Here is a 22,916-nt window from a genome sequence, read left to right on the forward strand (position 1 = left end):
TCTCATCCCCTCTGCTGTCGCGGCCTCTGCCTTCTCCCTTCGTACTCAACATCATCCTGTGTGTGGCGTGTGCATCCCCCATCCTGCTCCACCCTGACTTCCAGTGAGGGGACACTCTCTGACCTCTGTCACGTAAAGCCAAGAAACAGGTCTCTGCCACCCGGGCTGCCCAACTCCAACATCCAGTTCTGCCGTGGGACTATATTACTTTGGGCGAGTGACCTAACTTTGGGCTTTGGTTACACACCTGTGAAGACTCATAAAGGTTTTATGAACATTGGATGAGTTAATGCCTATGCTGCATTAGAACATTACACATCAGGGTAAAATCTCTACGCTAATGATTCCCGCATTCAGTTTGGACCTCTTCTCTGATCTCCACTGTCAAAATCCCAGCTACCTTCATGGCAAGCCCATTACTTCTGAGTGACAGGCATCTCTTATTCAATGTGCTCCCATTCAACTCTTTTTTTTTAAGTGGAACCTGTCTGCAACAATCCTTTAATTTTTTTTTCCTTTAAGACTGCAGAAAATCTGCACACAGACAGGCCAATTCATTTTCATAATAAAAATATCCCCATGCATGTAGCCAAGGTCTCCAACATCGCCATGGTGAGTATATGGTACATCACATTCTCTTCCACAGATGCAATTTCTTGTGAGTCTATGGGGTTACGATCAATTTTTCTGGAAATATTAGCTTCTCACAAACTGCTTCTTTGACCAGTGAATGCAATAGTATCTCATTAGTTCCTGTGTGGTAGGAAGGTGAAACATGCATTAAATGAGCAATTTTGCTCTCTCATGACGTATTTTCTCATAACATGTAGGTCTTGCTGGCCTCCGTGGTGATGTCTTGTGTTACTCATTCTGATAAGCACTCCATCAATACTCAAGAATAACCCTTGCTGGTGCAGCTCAGTGGATTGAGTGCAGGCCTGCGAACCATACGGTCGCGGTTCGATTCCCAGTCAGGGCACATGCCTGGGTTGCAGGCCAGTTCCTAGCAGGGGATTCATGAGAAGCAACCATACATTGATATTTCTCTCCTTCTCTCCTTCCTTTCCCCTCTAAAAGATAAATAAAATCTTTAAAAAAAAAAAAAAAAGAAAGAAAAACCTCAACAGCAGGGAAAAGCTGGAAGGCCTCATTCTAATTTTCACACTTAGGCTTGAAAGTCCATGATCATGAAGTTGATCCTCAAACAGGAGAAATTCAAAAAACTTAATCTGTCCTCTAGTTTTAAATTTCTCTGTATCTATTGTGATCTGTTGTTGGCATAACCTTTAAGTTAAATGCTTCTCCAAGTAATGTTTCCTAATACTCTGTTATACAGGCCCAATCACACATTTTAATAGCCTCCTTGTAGTCTTCACCCTCCATCCTGCTTTTTCGCCACTCTCGCACACAGGCTACTTGAAGCCCTCCTGGGTAGTTGTTTACACATCTTAAAGCAAAGCATCTGTAGCACTGAACTCAATCCCAAAACCAGAACAGTGCTGGATTCTTAAAACATTGTTTCCAAATATCAGTTCAGGGAGAGATGGCATATGCAATTCATCAGCTACCTTCTCCATGTCCACCAACTTCAGTGGGGCTTGCCTCTCTGCAGCTTCCCAGGCCCAAAGGAGAGGTCTCCATGGCTGTTCTGGAAGCTGTGGATCACCACAGCACAGGCAGTGCCCATGTGGTCCCCACGGAGCAGCGTAGGGCAGGGGCAGTGGCTGACACAGGCTCCCTGGCCTCGCTGCAGCCCAGCCCTCTCAGCTTCCGGACATTACCACCCAGCTCTATCTTTCTTCCATCCCAAACAGAGCCTCCTCCAGCTTTCCTGTGTCACTCGGTGGCGCTCTATCCACAGTTTCCAAAACCCCAAGCCCCCTAAATTATCTTTGATATCTCCACTTTTCTCCACCTCCTCCAATTTATCACTAGCTGTTTCACAGACATCAATGTCTCTCCACCTCCACTGCTCCTAGTCTAGCAGCTCAGCCCTCTGTCCCCTTGGCTGCCTGGTTTCTGAAATACTCTTCCACTCCTGCCCTGGCTCACTATAATCCAATCTCTGTGATGGACTCAAAATGCACAGGGGATCAGGCCACTCCCTGAGTAAAGGTCTTTATAAGATCTCAACTCATCCACAAGGGAATAGAGATGCTTTCATATGGCTGATAGACCCTCTAAGAATGGGCCCTGCCTAACTTTCCACTTCGATTTCTATTCCCAGACTCACTGTGTCTCCTTTCAGGTGCTTCAGTGCATTAACTTCTTACCGCCTCCAAAAAAAGAAGCCCCTCGACAGGACCTTTGCAAAAGATATTCCTTTTCTCAGAAACATCCATCACTGCATTCTTTGTTCTTCTCAAGTGTGGACTTTATTATAGTTTATAATTGCATATTTGGAAGTCTTTATTTTTCTACATCAGGCTCCCCACCTCAGACTCTGTTTTATGAGGGTGGAGACCATATCCATTCTCAACTCTGCATACCCAGAACTAATCACATAGTAGATGCTCAATAATGATTTTTAATTAAATATATGTTTTTAGCCTCTACTATAAGGCTTGGCTTAAAGCACTCTTGGATTTTCTCCATTGTTACCATATATGAATTACTAAAAGTTTCTTCTCATTCCTACCAAAGGCCACTTTGCCTGGCTCTCATCAATTCCAAAATTAGAAGGGTGAGAGAAATCGTACTAACGCAGAAACTGAGAATGGATGAATGACTGGAATACACAATATGCATGGTTCTAAGACACTTCTTATTTGCCTAGACATTCAAAATACAAAGTGTTATGTGTCCCGATAGATTCAAAGTAAAATAAACATGTCCCAACCCTTAAGAAGCTTGAAATCTAACAAAAAAATAAGAAATATATGAATGGTATATTTCTATTTGGAAATGGAAAAGCTAAATGGAAGACGGAATGTGAAATTAAGAGGTACAATTTAAAGGAGAAGCCAAGAATTCACGCTGAGAGTGGTTTTTGAGTTGGGGCTGTTAGGGGAGTCAGGATATCAACCGACAAGAGGTGGGAAGGACTGTGTGAGCAAAGCACCATCGCAGAAGAAAAAAGACAGTTTGTCTGGAATACTGGGTACATAGAATACAGTAGTAAGAGAGAGGCAAGAAAAATGGAACAGGAAACACATGGACAAAATGATCACCTTTTAAAATTCCCGTGTCTACTGTCTAGTTCATGAGACTGCAAACTTCTAGAGGCTGAACATTTCTATTCATCTGTGACCCCCCAGTCCATTCACTGTACCACTCACACAGTATGTGATTATATACTCCCAATGGTCAATTAAACAGTTAAATCTCTGTCTTGCTTACCCAGGAAATTATTTCAACAGATACTATTCTCACAGGAAGCAGTGGTGTGCGAGCCAGGTGCTGACCCACGAATGCATTTTTAGGCAATTTGCAAGGTAAAGAAATAATTCAGTATATAGTCATTTTTGTAGACTTTACCTTTTCCATGTTTGCAATGTTTATTTGGTAAGTTCCATAAGGGCAAGGAATATATATATACTGAAGTCAATATATTAAAATGTATATGTTATTTTTTGACCAATGAAAAACCCATATTCAGATTATTAATCAGTGCTTCTTAATTATCAAATAACAGTACTTCCATAGGACAAGTATTTTCATTCATGACAAATCTGCCCTCTCCTATACACCAAAACAATACAATCAAACCTGCATTAAACAATGAGGGTCGCCCTGGCTGGTGTAGCTCAGTGGATTGAGTGCCGGCCTGCGAACCAGACAATCGCAGTTCAATTCCCAGTCAGGGCACATGCCTGGGTTGCAGGCCAGTTCCCAGCAGGAGACTCACGAGAGGCAACCATACATTGATACTTCTCCCTCTCTCTCTCCTTCCCTTCCCCTCTAAAGATAAATAAATAAAATATTTTTAAAAAACAACAATGAGGGTCAGCTCTGAGGCTCAAATACTCTAGTCCCTTCATTTATGGTCCTCAGTCATCAGGAGGTGACTGCTAAAGTTTCAGGGATTCAACACAGTAAAGTACTGAAGAGGTGCTTACACACCCCTGTTTCTCTGTCTCAGCCTGCCTTTCCTTATGAAAGCCAATAGTAAAGCAGAGTTTGAAACAAAAGGCTACGCTGTGACTTGAGACCAGCTCACTGTTGGGAAATACTTTCTCACTGCGTGGGAAATATAAGGATTGCAGATATTTTTCAACACCGCAAAAACTTTATAAAACGATTTCACTTATAAATTAATGGAGCTTGAAAAAAAGGGTCATAAACTTTATTAAAATAAAATTCATATTGCTGAATTATCCAGATCACCACAAGAGTAACTTCGGTCTGGTAGGTTTACATAACTATGTGCCCATTTTCTTACTTCATCTGCACATACCAGGGTCAAGGAGGGCTTGTTCCTGTTCTTTTAGGCTATTGAAATGCAGCTCTGATGACTCTGTCACTAAGTGGCTGTGTGGGTCTAAAATTGTCTCCCAAAATCCCATCACAGCCCTCCACAAGTTCTGCCCCTTTCACATGTGTCCTCAGCCTTCGAAATTCTTCAATCTGAAAATAAAAGCAGGGGAAAAATGGATTAGTCACCTACTAGACATTAAGAAGATTGGAGTTTCATAAATGCCCTAAAATACACAGAAGTTACCACAATTAAAAAGCAAACCATTAAAACTAAACCTCAAAAAGAGGAAGATAGACTTAATTCTTCCAGACCTAAGACATTAGACCTCATCCTTGCAAGAGAAATGAAGACAACAGAAGCAGAGATTTCAGGGTCAACCCAATAGCCATGGAAACCTGCTGGGTTAATTAAGGCAAAACGATATGACCCCTCCCAAAAATCTTTCATGCCTGCCTGTAGGATAATAAGAAAGAGTGAATGGATGTGTTCTTATAGGCTTCCCAAGTATATCATTAATTAATGAGTTCTGATATTACTGTACATTAACATTGATTAAATGCTAGATTTATTAGGTGAAGGTTTCCTTCATCAAAGGATTCTTTTGCTGCTCTTTCAGCCCTTTGGAATCACAGGTCCAAAGACTAACTCTGATTTCCCAACAGCTCTAGCCCTACTTCCTCTCTTAGCAATATTGATTCTCCTGTCCATCTCCCTTTATCAGGTGGCCTCTCCAGGGCCTGTGGTCTCCCATTACCTGTGAAGAGGTTGTGCCCACTGTCCCCAGGGACCTTTCCCACCAGCCACACTGCAGTTCCTCTGACCTGCCAAAGCTGCACCCGTGAGAACCTGCAGCCAGCCAGACGTGACCCCCTGAGAAGTGTTTAAGCAACAAGCAAACACATGAGGAACATCACCAGGCTCACACCCACCTAGCGGTTGATTTACCTAAAGGGCTCAATGTCTGTTATTCCTTTTAAATGCCACATAATCACATGACACAGATATTCTTCATTCTTTACACAAAAGGAGAACCTGAGACCAAGGAGGTGAAGAAAGTTTCCAAATTAACCAAGTCCAACAATTTCAAGCCCACTCACTCTTTTCAGAGCTCCACAGCCCCCTCTTCCGGAATTCTGGTCCAATCGATATAGGCTACATCTGGCACAATCCCAGGTGCTGAACAAATGTGATTTGATCAGCATCAACCCACCAGAAGTCCAACAGCTGTGTATCAGAGGGTTTTATCTACAAAGGTTCTTCATGCAGCACAGCCATACAATTTTTTTTTGCTTTGTAAATTTTTTAAATATATTTTATTGATTATACCATTACAGTTGTTCTATTCCCCCCTCCATTCCCCTCCCCCCGCACACTCCCTCCCCCACCATTCTCCCCCCCTTAGTTTATAACCACGTGTCTCAACTTCTTTAGATTCTATATTTCCCCCACTATTCTCACCCTCCCCCCTATCTATTTTCTACCTACCATCCATGCTATTTTCTGTGCCTTCTCCCCCCTTCTCCTCCTCCCATCCCCCTGTTGCTAACCCTCCATGTGTTCTTCATTTCTATGGTTCCACTCCTGATCTAGCTGTCCCCTTGGTTTGCTTTTGTTTTAGGTGTGGTTGTTAATAACTGTGTGTTTGCTGTCCTTTCACTGTTCATATTTTTCATCTTCTTTTTCTTATATAAGTCCCTTTAGCATTTCATATAATAAGGGCTTGGTGATGATGAACTCCTTGAACTTGACCTTATCTGAGAAGCACTTTATCTGTCCTTCCATTCTAAATGAAAGTTTTGCTGGATAAAGCAATCTTGGCTGTAGGTCTTTGGATTTCATGACTTGGAATACTTCTTTCCAGCCCCTTCTTGCCTGTAAGGTCTCTTTTGAGAAATCCGCTGACAGTCTGATGGGTACTCCTTTGTAGGTGACTGTCCCCTTATCTCTTGCTGCTTCTAGGATTCTCTGCTTCATTTTAATCTTGGCTAATGTAATTATGATGTGCCTTGGTGTGTTCCTTCTTGAGTACAACTTCTTTGGGACTCTCTGAGCTTCCTGGATTTCCTTGAAGTCTATTTCCTTTGCCAGACTGGGGAAGTTCTCCTTTATTTTTTGTTCAAATACGTTTTCCACTCGTGGCTGTTTCTTTCTCCCTTCTGGTACCCCATAATCTGGATGTTGGAACGTTTAAAGATGTCCTGGAGGTTCCTAAGCTTCTCCTCATTTGTTTGAATTCTCATTTCTTCATTCCTTTCTGGTTGGATGTTTCGTTCTTCCTTCTGGTCCATTCCATTGATTTGAGTCCTAGTTTCCTTTCCATCACTATTGGTTTCCTGGACATCTCCCTTCATTTCAATTAGTTTAGCCTTCATATGTTCCTCTAATTTGTAACTATAATCAACCAGTTCTGTGAGCATCTTGATAAACAGTGTCTTGAACTGTGCATCTGAGAGGCTGGCAATCTCTTGGTCACTTAGAGTTATTGGCTCTGGGACTTTGAGTTCTTCTTGCGCCATCTTTTGGACTGTTCGTGCCTGTTCCGTAGCAGGATCGGAGCCCTAGGTGTTCACTAGAGCAGGGCAACTAAGTCACTGGGTTGTGACATTGTATGTGGGGGCGGGGTCAAAGAGGAGCAATGGCATCCCGTCTGCCGCCTCCCGCCGTGGCCCCCGCAGGTGCCACTGCTGCCACCGTCACCGAGGCCCGCGAGTTTCGTCCCACTGCACACGAGTGTGCCACCGCCGTCAGCCCTCCACCACTGGGTTTGTCCCCTGGGGCCTGCGCGGTCCGTCTCACTGTGCGCGAATGTGCGACTGTGGTCAGTCTGCCCCACACCCCGACTGGGTCCTGGCTACTTGCGCGCCTAGGTTGGGGGATCTTTCCTGCCCGACCCTGCTCTGCTGCTGGCTCCGCCCCTCTTACCATCCTGGTTGAACGGTTAGTTGTTGTCGGACTTCCATATAATTCAATTTTCTGTTCTTTGGCTGTGTCTTTATTCTCCAAACCTTTGTTGTATTCAAACTTGGTTGTGGGAGAAGGCACAGTGTTTCCACCTATGCCTCCATCTTGGCGGAAGTCCAGCCATACAATTCTTCCATTCATGAAGTGAAATAAAATGCAATGAATCAACTAATAAACAACTAGTAAAAATCAAAAAACTCCTATGGACTTTAGGGGACCTGGGAAACCCCTGAATAATATACAAAGTTTCACTTGTGCATTGTTTATGAAGTAGAAGTTCCCTGATTTAAAGAGAGTTGAATCTCACAAGATTGTAATTCAATCCATGTATAACATGTTGGGAAATAGAGTTGGGGAAAAATTAAATGGGTTGTTAGATTAGAACCCAGGTTAGAATTCTGACTTCTAATGTTTTATTTTTCCATGTCTCCAATACTGTTTGATTTCCTAAATATGAGCCAATTTTTTAAAAAAAATAGTATCGGTATTCACATAGAAGCATCAGTCAGATGAGTAATTGGCTGTATAATCTACATGACGGTTTGTCACTAGACCTTATTGGTCTCAGAGTGGGAATCTGGGTAACACTTACACCATGCTACAGCTGGAAAGGGTCTAGAACCAAGGCTGCATCAGAATCCCTGGTACCTGTTTGTGGAATGTATTTCTACTCAGTTTTCCCTAAGTGTGGAGTGCAAAGGAACCTGATCAGTCAGAGGACCCTACGCTTTTTCAAAAAAGAAGAATACATGAGCGCGGGCCTGCGAACCAGAGGATCGCGGTTCGATTCCCAGCCAGGGCACATGCCTGGGTTGCAGGCTGGTTCCCTGCAGGCCAACTCCCAGCAGGGGACACATGAAAGGCAACCATACATTGATATTTCTCTACCTCTCTCCTTCCTCTCTGAAGATAAATAAATAAAATCTTTAAAAAAAAAAAAGAAGAATACGAAGGTGAAGGCAGTGGGCTCAGCACCAAAAGGCGGTTCTCACCCTGGCTCTGCCACGCGAGACCCAAACCACCAAACGACATCACCTCTTCCAGCCTCAGTGTCCACACGTGTGCAACGGAGAGGAAATAACAGTGTTCACAAAGACGGTGTAGGAAGTAAGTAGGAGGATTCTGGAAGATTATTCAGTGTAGTTCCAAGCACACAGAAGTATTTGATAACTACTAGCCAACTTCTTCTGAAGTGACACCTTTAGCACTGTGGATAAATATTTAACAAAAAAGTAGATTGGAAATAACGAACCAGCGGGCTGAGAAAACGGAAAGTCATCTCTCCTCACATTTACTTTACACGTGATCCTATGTTTCAACGAGCAGCGTGGACTACAAACTTGACTGCTTCAACGTATTTTTTTAAAACACTCCATTTGTATGGACTTTGAAGTTCCTTTTAGAGCTAGGTTAATTTATATTTACATATTCTGTACTGAAGATCACTCTTCCAAGCTCCAGGCCTCCGCTGGCAGAACCCGCAGTGAAAGCAGCTTCTCAACAAGAAGCTCTGAATCAACAGTGCGCCGGTCTCAAGTCACTGCGTTCGTAGAGAGAACACTCTCACAAGAAATGGTTTTCTCTGATCACAGCAATGCTTTGAAGACTTCAAACATCAACAGAGATCGAGGGAAAAACACGTCTTTCTGAAATGCCAATTTTTTTCTGAAGCAACCACCCCTCAAACCCTTTAGTCACTTCAAATGGTTTCGAATGCCTACTGCGTTACCCCACACTGAAGTGAGAGAGAGCAAGAGACGCACAGAAAGTACCTCAGGATGAAAGTCTTCAGCAAAACTCAAATGTCAGGGCAGTACAGAGGCAGTCATTAGCATGTATATCAGTACGTATGGCTTCGTCAATTTTTAATGCTACTCTGCTTAAACATGGTATTTGTTTTTCACCAGTTTCCAACAGAGAGAGACAGCCAGAGATCCAACACTTCAGAGACAAACCCTCATCTTCTGAAGGCATCGCAGTTGAACAGCCACTGTTCCCTGAACTCGGGTTGCGCTCCCACTGGTCTAAGTAAGACGTTTATTACAACCTTCATGGACTCGTGGACCAGGTGTTTCAAAGTTCAGCTTTCACACTGCTTTCTTTATGAGTGCATTTAAAGGGCTAATGTCCAGATTTGAGGTTTGACTTTCATTATTGTCAGGAGTTCCCAAGATTCCATGTACATCTGCTAATTGACTTATTGTAACTTATACCTCATGCATCCTCATGTTAAAAGAGAAAAAACACATAAAAGGTGGTGTCCTCATCTTTTCTTGTATCATCAGACAATGATGATACATGAATTACACTAATATAATTCATTATGGTAGCAATCGAAAGACTCAAAAGCAAACTGTACTCAGTCTGCATGTATATGTGTACCTCATGAGATTTTATGCAATATGCACCTTCCATGTACCGCAGCCTTGCTTTTGTTTAATTTTCTTTACTTTCTCCAAACACTGCTTCCCCTTTCTTACTGAACTCTCATTCACAAACCAACTCTCATTCTATCACTTACTCCTTAATCTGATCTTTTTTTCATTTTCTGAGGAAGAGCTCAGAGAACAGTTTTCCCCCAGAACACAGAGGTAAACTTTCCTCTTATTCCAATCCCCAGCCTGGTCTCTGCCACTGTCTCCCCCTCATCACTGTAGGACGGTCACTGATGAGCCACACAGACTGAAGCTGAGTCAAGATTCACAGAGTGCAGAATATATGACCAAAGGGGCTGTGCTCTGTATCACGGAAGACACGGAAGAAACAGACACAAAACTCCCCCCAAACTCCTAAAAATAGTACATTTTAAGAAAGGAAAGAGGGAGTCCTCAAGGAAAGAGCAAATCTTAAAATTGCACTGTCCAACACAGCAGCCCCCAGTCCTAGGGGGCCACCGAGCATTTGAAATGCAGCTAATCTGAGCTGAGATGTGCCGAATACACACTTAACTCACTGTGAGGAAAGAATGTAAAAAAAAACTTCTTGATGTGATTACATCGATGTTAAAATGATACTTTGACTATATTATGTTAAAATAGATGACTTAAATTAACTTCACCTTTTATTTTGACTTTTTTACTATGGCTACTAGAAATTTTCATCTTCATAGTTAGCTCACATCACGTTTCTATAGGATAGGGCCGGTCTAGTGTCACCGGAAACAGAGTTCTGTTTCAGAAACAGAGTTCTGGTGTTGGAGTGGAAATTACACACGGAGATAAACGCCAGCAGATGAAAAACAGCGGTTCTCAAAGTGTGTTTCCTGGAATAAGTTCCTGCCCCAGACCTACGGAGTCAGCAACTCTGGGGCGAGGCCCAGCACTCACTTTAACAAGCCCTCCAGGGGATTGCTTGAGAATCACAGACACAGAGGGGGAAAAAAAGAAAAGCTTACAATTGTTCCAAAGCACTTGAAATCATTTTCAACATGACCACGCTGTGGTCCTGCAGCAACCTGGTTTGAGGGTTAACAGCCCCTCAAACCACATGAGGAACACAAAGACAAGAAAGGCCTGCTGAGGACCCCTGGACATAATCGGTCCCCTAGTTATCCAGGCCCATCCCACAGGCCACGCACATACTGTGCCTTAACTCAGGTGTCAGGAGCTAAGAGTCCCACATCTCAATCCACGAGAAATATGGGATGGGGAATGATGAAGAGGAGGTAAGACTAAAAAGAGACAAAATTGAAATGGTTTTCCAAGTTCTAACAGACATGTATCCACGCCATGAAAAATAATTAACATATTCCATATTCTTTTGTTTTATTGGTGTTACTTGTTGTTGAAAGGGACAAGAAATGACAAAGACAGACACATTTAATTTGAGAAAGCAGGTAAGTTAAGAAATAGAAATAGCCCTGGCTAGTGTGGCTCAGTGGATTGAGTGCTGGCCTGTGAACTGAAAGGTCTCTGGTTCAATTCCCAGTCAGGACACACACCTCGGTTGCAGGCCAGATCTCCAGTTTGGGTTGTACAAGAGGCAACTGATCTATGTATCTCTCACACATCAGTGATTCTCTCCTTCTCTTTCTCCCTCCCTTCCACTTTCTCTAAAAACAAATAAATAAAATCTTTTCAAAAAAGAAATAGATCAATAAGGGGAAAATGCAGAGAAGGGGAAGAAAAAGAAAAAGGAGAGTAAAACTTAATTATCAATCCATGTGTGTGTTCATGTGTGTGCACAAATATTTGCATATATGCAATTATATTGAAATACCACATTTTATCAATTCTGAGTATTGTACATATTTTAATGGCTCTGTGAAGTCAGAAAATGTTTTACAATTTCTATTGTCAGATCTGATAAAATTATTATCTTCATGGAATCTCATCTCCGAACACAACAATATAGCTGAAAAAAATTTTACTTGGCTTTCCATTGCTTAGAACACTGTTTATCTTAAAGTAATTCAATGGTTATCGATCATAAAAAAAAAGAAAATTACACTCATTCAAATTCATCCAATTGTGTGTTTTCCCCTGGCATACGGTATTGCTTGCTAACCAAGCACCGTATTAAAAACCCAACTAAGCAGGCACTTCCAATCCCATATTCTAGAATTCTTTGTACGCAAGAAGATGTACATGTTGCATGCCATGTTTAATTGTCAACCGCACACTTCAGCAGAAAACTCCTTCTTGAATCAAGCTGCTGTGCACTTCACAGAAAAGCATTATGACTGAGAGCTTGTTTTTTAATGTTGCCAGTGCAGACATTATTCTCCCACGGCAGATGATGTACTCAAGACAGCAATTGCTTCCATCCTAATACCCAGCAGCTTAGTCACATGTGTTAACCCTGTGAGGTGAAATACTCTTTTCTTCAACACAAAATTTTATATTTCTCAATATCATCAGCTGTGTAGAGACTCCACCTGCCACTCACTATTCCTTCCAGTGTATGCATCTATTCTCACTTTCTCTTTATCTCCTTTTCTGTTCTTCTTTAGTACAATAATATGAGACCTCAATTTTTCATTTGGATTCTCATTTTTACTGCCCTCTCAGATATTTTCTATTTTTGCTCTGCTTTCTCTGAAATTCTAGGAGCAGCAACAGTGCAACCTTCAAGTCAAGGACAGACTGACATATATTATCTTAAGATTATAATCAATAATTTTTTTCTAACTTACCCTAAATTGCATTTTAGTAGGCATGCTTGGGTCTGATTGTGTGTGTGTGTGTGTGTGTGTGTACTTTTTAACATTGCTGCCTGCTTTAACATCTGCCCTCTAAACAGACACTATTGGGAGCTTTGTGCTAATCGCATCTAAATCTTTTCTCTTGAGAAGCTATAGCTAATTGGAAAGTCATCATTTTTCTAAAGCAGTTGAGATTGTTACTTCCAATACACATTCCGTTGGCAGAGTCTCCCCTTCAGGAAGACACGGCCAATTGACGAGGAGCATTTAGAGCACCTATGCAGAGCTCAGGTAGGAGGTAGAGGGCCAAACGTGGGGCTACTGAACAATCCAGGACTTTCCAGGGTATTCTTTCTGACTCCCTCACCTTTCTTCACACAGATGTATTCTTGTGCTAGCCTAGGAAGAACTAGTTCCCAGCCCACCTGTGACTTACAGAAGAAACCAGCGTTGCCACTTTACTTCCAAGACCTTCTTCCCCTCCATGCTTTGGAAACCCACACACAGGAATGACTAGACTAATTGGAAGTTTGACTATTTCAATGACTTCTATTTACTTCATAAAAACTGACTTTTAAAACGGAGATCATAAAGGATAACTGGGTTTTGTTCATCCTTGACCTTTCAATTACTTTCACAAGCTCGATACATTTAACTTTCATCCGCAGAGACATGACTGATCTAAACAGAGCTCACAGAGAAAACAGACATTTCCCTTTTACAGAAACAACATTAAACCTTTAACTCAGAACTTCATTCTAGGGGAGTTAAGGTACCACACTCACCTGTAGCTGGGATATAGTTAAAGGGTATCGGAATAATATCCAGGTGACGCCTTCACTGCAAGGCGGAATGGTGAGCGAGCCTTCGTACACCCAGTAATCGCGCAGCAGAGGGTCTGCACCGCCGCGTGGGCACGTCACAAAAAGGCAAGTTAATTAATCATAATTTTGAAGACTCAAAACAATGATCTCCAAAATTACAAATTTTCCAAATAATACTTCTCAGACTGATATCGTTTTTAAGACTAAAGCCTTCCATGTATTCTTAAACTAATCATCATAAAGAAAATACTCGATAGAAAACATGAGTCCTCTATTATTTATAGAGATTTCTATCGACAGTTTACTATGCGTAGGCAAATACGGTTGTGTAAACTTGATGTACAAACTCAATATATATAAACTTGATAAAACTTGATAGGTACCCATATATCAAGCTTAGTCACTTTGGCAGAAATGTATCCATGTTTGTTTGTTTGTTTGTTTTTACTTTATTGGAGAATTTACTTAATTATACATAATATTTACCGAAAGCTTGATACATTCTATTCTACGTTAACTCATTTACTCCTTACAGCAAATCAATGAGATAATTTCTATTATTAGCCCCATTTTCAGATGGAGAAACCGAATCAGAGGGTTGCGTAATTTGCCCAAGGTCACTGGGCTAATAACTGGCAGGGTCAGGATTTGAACCAAAGCAGCCTGGCTTCAATGGTGTTTTTAACCATCCTGTTGTAGCTACTTTTATCTATATTGCTTCATCAACAGCAAAATTTAGAAAGCATATTATGATAGGCTAAAAGTTATTCTTATGAAATCTTTTAGCTCCACATCAGAGAAACCCATGATTAAATACGATGGATAAATGTTCATTTTGTTGTAAAGCAATTATACATAAAAAGTAGAAGATACAATACATCAACCTATTTGGTTTTGTTTGAAGTATTAAGAAATTTTCTTAATATTTCTGAGGGAAGCAATGTACTCATATCCACAGTCAAAATCCATCTTATGCAATCAGATGCACACTTACCTGGTAATAAAGTGTTAGGATTAAAGCAGGGTATTATTTTGGACTTCCCCTAAAAAAAGAAAGAAAATTACCCCATGTTAACGAACCTTCTTAATTTTACAATGAAAGAGTTATTAGCACTCATAATTCAAGTTCAAGTCTTCTCTGAATCACATCATCGGACACCACAGATTTGTGTCTCATTCTGTCTTCTCACTGGAGCAACAGAGTCCGGTTCCAACAAGACTCCTGCTCCGAGTCTCCTGTTTTCTACCCACGTTCAGTTCTCCCTGCAATTCCTGCTGTGAAATCACAACTGTCAATCCAGTATCTGTCCTACTTTTCCTGTGTGTCTAGCACGTCCATAGCAGAGTCTCGGGCCTTGGAGAAAAAGGCCTGAGCCCTGGTGTAATTATTTTGACTGGACTTTCCTTCTGGCACTTTGATCTTGGCATCACAACCTGCCTCCCAAATTCTTATTCTGTCCCATTCGGATTTGGCAATTCATCTCTAGGACCTCTTCCATATGCTCTCCTCCTCCAGACAGGAAGGTCTGACATGCAGATGAAAACATTCAACTTCAGTCAACCTTTATCAAAGCCAGATTTAGTTTACAACAAAAATATGTGTATCTTAGTAATTCGTATCAATGGTCACTATTTTAAACAGTGCTACTTATTTTTCTGAAGTACTTCGTATGGCTTTAATTTAATTTTATTTTTTGTGACCTGGTGACTGGGATTTTATTTTATTTTATTGTTTAACATCAAAATTATAAATTAATTTTTCATTTTTTGTTTTATTTTTTATTGTATTTTTCCCCATTTAAATTGCTCAGGCCTTTGAGGCAGACAGACTTGTTATGGGCCTTGGACATCTCTTACAAATTTATTGTGTGAATGCAGACATAACAGGGAACATTAATGCATGCACTCTATGCCTCTTCCTTACTTTTAGAGACTATTTGACAGGTCAGAATCCAGATTACATGCCTCCCACCAGCCTCCTGAATTCTGTAATGACTTATGTCACATTAGCCAAAGAAATAAAGAAAAATTTTGCCACTTGTTTTTATGAGACAAATGTCAGTCAAAACGTGCCCTCTTTTTACCGGTTTCTTTGACTCTTGGCGCTTTCCCTTGGTACCTGGATTCATTCTAAGGTTCCTCAGATCTTCAGTAGAGGTTCTTTACCTGGTTCAGCATTCCCTGGGCTAGAGCTAGCATGGAGCTAATGAGACTTCATTCCCAAATGGGTTTTAGGATTGCCTTTGGGTCTTTGGATCTGGGCGCTGTGCCTCGAGTAGCCATACGGGATTAAACTACTGCCCTCCAGGGCCACTCAGATCCTACTGATGGTGATGCAACCACAAAAGGTACTGTTTACGTACAACAGAACTTGGCTTCCCAGCCAGGCTAGGCTTAATCACTGCAAGGTCCAATCAGTCTACATCACCTCCTCTAGGATATACTATCTTATGGTTTATGTGTACTTGTCTTTTTTTAAATATAAATACTATGAAGTACGGCTGCCACAACTTTTATTTGTTTCATTTACACAACTTTTCTGTAACCAGTGGGTGAAAAAGTTTAACTCAACAGGCCTGCGTTGCTCAAATCCTCACATTTCAAAAACGACCCGTCGTTAAGACTGACCCTTGTTATATAATATTGTATTGTCAACTGTAATTTAAAAACAAAACAAATAAATTTTTATAAAAATTGTTTTTTAATAAGAAATGGCTGTTTAAAAAATCCCTGTATCATCATCTCTGAGCCCCTGGGATATTCTGCCTTATAGTGTTTTGTATGCTGGAAGCCTTGGTCCATGCTATAGCAATTTGATAAGATAAGTTGATCCTAAGAACGTCTAGTTTGGCAGAGGGGCGGGGTGGGAAGGCTGGGGTCTGAGTGGCTGAGGTCAGTCCCACATGTGATGCACGACCCCTATAAAATCCCAAGACACCACTGCTCAAGCAGCTTCCCTGGTTGGCAACACCTCACACATGTTATGACACGTCACTGCTGGGAGAACGAGGTGCGTCCCCACACCATGCCACTGGGAGGGGACACCTGAAAGCTGGGCCTGGTTTCTCCTGGACTCTGCCCCACGAGCTTTTCACCGCACTGGTTCCTCATGCATGTTTTTCTGCTGTGGTAAAGCACAACCGTGAGAATAGCAGCTGTTCTGTGAGTCCTTTTAGTGAATCATCGAGCCTGAAGGTGGCCTTAGGGACCTCTGATACAACCAGGGTTTTTATTTCCTTTAAAATAATGCCTTACCTTGTACTGAATATCCTGAAGGATTTCAGTCACAGCCTTTAGGCCTACATGTTCTTTTCCTATCTGAAATATATAAAGCACACACCATAACCACAAAGGTATTAAAAACTTAGCTTTTACTCAAAATAAGTGATTATAGAAGTGAGGGTCAAGTCCACCTGAATTTCCTTCTTGGGGAATAATTAAATGACCTTTTCATTAATAATCAGGCCAACGTTTACTGAAGGGTAATTAAAGTTGTAAAAGAAGCTAGCACAATCAAATATTAGATATATTCTTGGATGTTTCCAAGAACCCATTCTAAATTCATCATGCTATGTGTAAGGCACTGTGCTGCAAATGAATCAAATCATATAAAACAGCAATATAAATATTTCAAAGATATTTCTAAATCCAAATTGCCCTTCCTATGCCCAAACCCTTTCATTTTCTCCTCTGGCATTTCTAGGTCATTATTATAAAACTTTTACCCATGTTGAGAAATTGTATTAACTTAGAAAAGTGGGTATGTGATTTTATATGCTAACACCACAGATATCAGGACAACTTGATTACAACTGGACGTAATTTCTATAACCACCTTTGTAGTCTCAAATAATAATATGCTGTTCATGACTTTCTGTTTTAAAAGATCATATATCATGACCTCTTTATCATGTATAAAATGGTCCAATGAACTTGAGACTTTAAAAGAATCTTACATTACATAATATTGACTTTACTTTTAAAAATTATAAGTGCAATCCAATGTTCACTTTTCAACCCAGTTTTAATAGCCCATGATAATGGAGCACAGTAACAGTGGAGATAATTTATAACCTCAGATAATCACTGTTATCACTCACATTTTCTCTTCCACATACATTTTCAGAGAATGACTGATAAGGAGCTAGAATAGCTGTCAACATGTTTACATTCTGTTTCTCTCTCTGTGAGCCAACTGTGAAGCGTGCTAGGTGAAAAGCACCAAAGAGAAAGGAAAAGAAATAAGAAATCTGCATAATCTAAAATATGCTGATCGGTTCAAAATAATCAAGACTATATTTTCCAGGTGTCTGAAATTCCTAATAGAGGCTCTAAAAACAGAAAATAAATTCCCTAAATTAAGAAACAAAAAGAAAGAAAACCTTAGGTAAACATACTCATGAGTGAGTGCCAAGCTTGGACCTTTAAACAGAAGCCATCCCCAGGATCTTCAGGCCAAATGGGCCTGTCTTTGCTTTTTGGTTTAACCCTGATGTAGCCTTTGGGTGTCTGCACCTAGAGCTGAGGGCCTGTTTCCAGTTCTTGTGTCTTTGTCAGATTATAACTACGAGGAGTCCACATCTGAATGTTGTAAGGCCACATTGGGTAGTGCTTCAGGCTCAAGAACACTCACCTTGGATGCCTGGGCTCTAATTCGGACTCACTTTTTAGCCTTGAGCAAGTTTACTCAACCTCTGCACCTCATCTCTACACAGCAGAGGATAAAACTGACAGGGTTGAAGAGAAGACTAAACCGAAGACCTCAGAACTGGGGCGCACGGTGCATTATAATTCAATCACCATCACCCATATTATTCTTGCTCAGAATGTGATAGAGTATCAAATACCTTTTTACATATAGTAGCCCTTAATTACTAGTACTGGCTCCTTTTATCTATGAAGACTATTTTACGGGCAAAGCTTTGTATCTAGTCACAAACTCAATCTATCGATGCTATGGGATCTCGTCCCTTTCCTCCTCTGCCAAGTTGTGACCTGCAGAGGTTACAGCCACCAAAAAGCAAGTACAGATGACACTCTGTACGCCCGACCCCTAAAATCCTACAACAGCCCAGGTGACAACACACCTGGTGCCACGAGTCCACCAGCAGCCGCGAGACAATTACCTTCTCACCTCTCACCTGCGCCATCCTTCGCCACCACCCAAAAGGAACACCCTCTGGTCGGCTTCCTTTCCTGGAATCTCAGCCCTGCTTGGCCCGGTACTTTTTCCACCTCCCTTCATTTCCCTCTGTGTTCTCTGGAACAAGATGACTCCATGTCTTTGACAAGCTCTCCTACCACCTCCTGGTCCTGGAGAACCCCCTCCAGTCTACCTAAGGTCACAGCTCTCCCTGGCCTTTCAAGTGGACACTGTGTAGCCTCCCTCACATAAGACTGAAAGCTGTGGTCAGTGCCCTGCCGTTACCTTCAGACCCACATGCACAAGGCTGTCTTCTGAGTGGACTACCCACCTCGGATGCTGTCATGTTCTAATTGTCATTTACTGATCCACTGGTCACTCCCTTGCAGCTGTCACCCCCTGCCATCACTCTCGAGGACTTCGACATCCATGTTGGTGACCTGCCCCCTCAGTTCATGGCTTGCAGCCCCATTCTACCTCTGAGAACCAATCCTGAGAACCTGCCCTGGCTTTGTTTTTGCTCTGAAAACTTCTCACCTATCCAGCTCTCTCCCTCTTTTCTCTCTCTTTCCATTAATGGACCACAAGGAGCCAAGACTCTTGGGGGACTCTTGGCTTTGTCTCTGTCCCTTCCTGCTTACACTGAGTGACACCTCTTTAAACACTCTCAACTCTCTCACCTTTCTGTCCTCCTAAATCGTCTGCCATGAAATGCACCAATGGAACAATTTGCTAGAATTCTCTACTCCTCTACCTGGATAGAGAACAATCCATAACTCATTATCCAGTACAATCTGGGTTATCCAATCTGAAGTGGGTGCACCCAATGTTAAGTCTATTATCATTCTCCTTCTGGACTATCAAAAACCCAACCCCAAACTCACATTTCCTTTCTCTATAAATAATTTTGCTTTGTATCTCAGAGATAATGAGAGTCATCAGGCATGAACTCCCCTAATTTCCTGCCTTTTTTGCCTACAAATTAATCTCATTTCTATTCACCTTTTCCCCTTGGGCCTCTATTTTGAAGGAAGGGTGGGTCCCCTCCTATCCAGGCTTAGTCCGCACACACATGCTCTCCACCCCATGCCCTCCTGCCCTCTCCAGGAATTCCTACGTCCATTATCCTCTTTCTGGCTGGTATTTTTAAACCCTGTATCTGAACTAGCTCTTTTGGCTCCGAATAAAGACACAGGCGAATCTCAGATCACAAAATGAAACAAACAGGCCTTCCCTACTTCCTGACCCCTTTTGTCTTCCTTTTCTTGAGTCAAGCTTCTTTTTTTATTACTTTATTGTTGTGCAATTACATTTGTCTGCACTTTCTCCCCACCACTCCCCCACCCCACCCCAGCCAAACCCACCTCCCTCCCTTGCTTCCACCCTCCCCCTTGGTTTTGTCCCTGTGTCCTTTACAGTAGCTCCTGAAAACCCTTCTCCCCACTGTCCCCCTCCTCTCTCCCCTCTGGCTACTGCTTCTTGAAAGGGAAGTCTGTAGTCACTGCCTCTGAGTCTCTCCCCTCCCATTTTCTCACCTAAATGCGAGACCCCCATGGACTTCAGCCCCTTTCCTCTCTGCTTCAGCGAACAACCCTGATGAGCCCTTCTTCCCTTCTTGGAATTCTGCTCCCATGGTTTGCGTAATTTTACTTCCTTCTGAAGGGCATTCTCACATAGATAACCTGAATTTTCCCTCATAGCAAACACATGGCAAGTCAGAACCGGGGCTCCTGCTCTCGCCCCTCCCCTTATCCCCAGCACTGAGCTTGTTCCTGGGAAACTCATGCTAGTTTCAAACGCCTTGGCTTTTCCATCCCGTGCTCTACTAGTCCCTGCTCTTCTGTGCGTGACTTGTTTGGTTACTGGTATTCTTGTTTCTATTTTATTGTATTTTTTTTTAATGAGGCATGGCCTTCTCTTTCTGGGACCACACAGAGTGGAAGAATGGTTTCTGGTCCTGATTAGTGACAGCAAATAGCGGTGTGACTATAAACAATGACTTGACCCCTCTGGCCCTTGGTTTCTCGTCTGTAGGATACATCTTTTATCACATGTAGTATAAAATATGACAAAATTTAAAAGATTCACCCTAGGAACTACATTAAATTTTTACCTTTTAAAGCAGATGGTCCACCTTTGTACATTCACTAAATTTGTATAATCTCCTTTGTCCACCACAGAGGTCAAATCTAAACTTTATATTGACTATATCTACCAAAGTCTTTGCCAGTCTTATTTTATCAATGTTTTCTATAAGGCACTTCAATTATCTTGGAGTAGAAAATTATAAACAACCAAGAACAAAAAGAATCTATGACATGATTACATTATTGATTTTTCTCAGATTTTGTAGTCAGCTAAGATCCAAAAACATTTCAAATTTTTTTCATTGATAAAATGAACTCTGTTTTCAAAAGGCATTTTCTAAATCACTTCTCCAAAGCCCCTGAATGGCACTTTGAAGAAAATTTCTAAAAAGTAAACGAACCAGTTGCTACCAATGAGTACAGCTGCTCTCTCATGGTCTCCACAGAGACCAAGTTTTGTATCATTAAATTATCAGTGTTCTCTGTATATGTGGTTTATTTTACTTTTTATTTTTATTTATTGACTTTAGAGAAAGAGGAAGTGGGGGGAGAGAGAGAAACATCAGTTTACTGTTTCACCTATTTCTGCATTTATTTGTTGATTCTTATACTCACATGTGCCCTGACTGGGGATGGAACCTGCAACCTTGGCTTATCAGGGCAATGCTCCAGCCCACGGCCAGGCCATATATACATGTCTAATGTCACCACCATGTCACAAAATTGAGGGAGACCCAAACATATTCTGGGTTCCCCTTCAAGATGGCAGTGTAGGAAAATGCTGAATTCCCTCTGAAGGGACCTGGAAATGCAATGACTAGAGCCTCCACAACAAGGGGCAGAGCTGGGAAGGGTGGGAGAGGTGGACATACAGTCCACTCAGGAGAAAACCACACCCCAGCAGAGGTGCTTCGCAGTCGGGAGGGGGCTCAAGGATACGGAACTTTTCCCAGAGGAGCCCGGAATTCAAGCTCCGCATCAGGCACATGACGCTGCACAGGAGAGATGAGCCCCCAAAACACCCGGCTTTCAAAACCAATGGGGAATAGGTCTAGGGAAACTCCAGAACTGCAGAAAAAATGAAAAACCTGCCCTTAAAGGTCTCACACATGGTCTCACTTGACTCAGAAATCAGTGTAAGACCAACAGATAGAAAAGCACATAGGCTGTTGGTTAAGGGTTCAACTTGCCAACCTTGAAGTGCATGCAGGAGAGGCAGGAGGCAGCGGGGAGTTTCTCTGGGGACTGAGACACCGGTGAAAGTCATTTTTGTGATCTTGTTCTCCTGTGCTGAGCCCAGTTTTAGTGGGTGGCATTTTACAATCTTCCTGCTAGCCTGCTAGTGCCACCGGGCACACCCCTGGGAGAGTCCTGCCTATGCCTCTGCCTCAGCCAGCTCCCCGGTCCACCAGGGTGCCCACAGAAGCCACAGCACCACCACATTAGAATGATGCACGAGGCACCCGGCACGTGGCTTTGGTGCCCAGGGTGGCATTGCACTGCCGGGCCCCACAGGGTTTCTCCTACATAAGGTCACATCTTAAAGCCGGAGAAACATAGCTGATCTACCTAACACATAGAAACACAGAGAATCAGGCATAATGAGACAAAGAAACATGTTCCAAACAAAATAGGAAAACCAAACATCAGAGAAAAAACTAAACAAAGGAGTTTAGCAATCTACTTGATAAAGAATTCAAAGTAATAATTATAAAGAGGCTCTCTGAACTTGGGAGAAGAATGGACGAACACAGTGAGAACTTCAACAGAGAGAAAATTAAGAAAGTACCAGTCAGAGCCGAAGAATATGATAATTGAAATGAAAGCTACAGGAGAGGGAATCAACAGCAGCTAGATAATACAGAAGAACGGATCGGCAACAGAGCACCGCAAATCACCTAAGCTGAACAGCAAATGGAAAAAAAGAATTTTTACAAATGAGCAGAGTTTAAGGGCACTCTGGGACTACATCAAGCACACTAGCACAGCCTTACCAAGGTCCCAGAAGGAGAACAGGGAGAGTGAAGGGCAGAAACTTAGGTGAAGGAATCACCCCTAATATGGGGAAGCAAACAAACATCCGAGTCCAAGAAGCACAGAGTCCCAAACAGGACCCCAAAGAGGTCCACATGAAGACACATTACAATCAAAATGTCAAATATTGTAGATACAGAGAGAATCTCAAAAGCAGCAAGAGAAAAGTAACTAGTTATACACAAGAGAACCCCCACGAGACTATAAGCTTTTTCCCCCCCAGAAACTCTGCAGGCCAAAAGGGATTGATACGATATATTCAAAGCATTAAAAGAAAAACTTCCAAGGTCATCATTAAGAATTAAAG

At 42.0% G+C, this 22,916-nt stretch overlaps 1 protein-coding gene and 1 pseudogene across 1 annotated transcript in view; both read right to left on the reverse strand.

Annotated features, from left to right (window-relative positions):
- The window catches only part of CA8 (carbonic anhydrase 8 (inactive)), a 109,195-nt gene that overhangs the window by 20,486 nt on the left and 65,793 nt on the right, over positions 1-22,916 (reverse strand). The window contains exons 5-8 of the mRNA XM_037058603.1: positions 16,601-16,663; positions 14,340-14,388; positions 13,307-13,419; positions 4,397-4,566 (exon numbers count right to left, since the gene is read on the reverse strand). Of these exons, the coding sequence (XP_036914498.1) occupies positions 4,432-4,566; positions 13,307-13,419; positions 14,340-14,388; positions 16,601-16,663 (360 nt within the window). The 3' untranslated portion in view covers positions 4,397-4,431. The remainder of the gene's footprint in view (positions 1-4,396; positions 4,567-13,306; positions 13,420-14,339; positions 14,389-16,600; positions 16,664-22,916) is intronic.
- LOC118995496 (TIP41-like protein) lies at positions 248-3,733 on the reverse strand (annotated as a pseudogene).

Source organism: Sturnira hondurensis, unplaced genomic scaffold, assembly GCF_014824575.4.
Source record: "Sturnira hondurensis isolate 20B ecotype Veracruz unplaced genomic scaffold, ASM1482457v3 Scaffold0010128, whole genome shotgun sequence".
NCBI lineage: Eukaryota > Metazoa > Chordata > Mammalia > Chiroptera > Phyllostomidae > Sturnira > Sturnira hondurensis.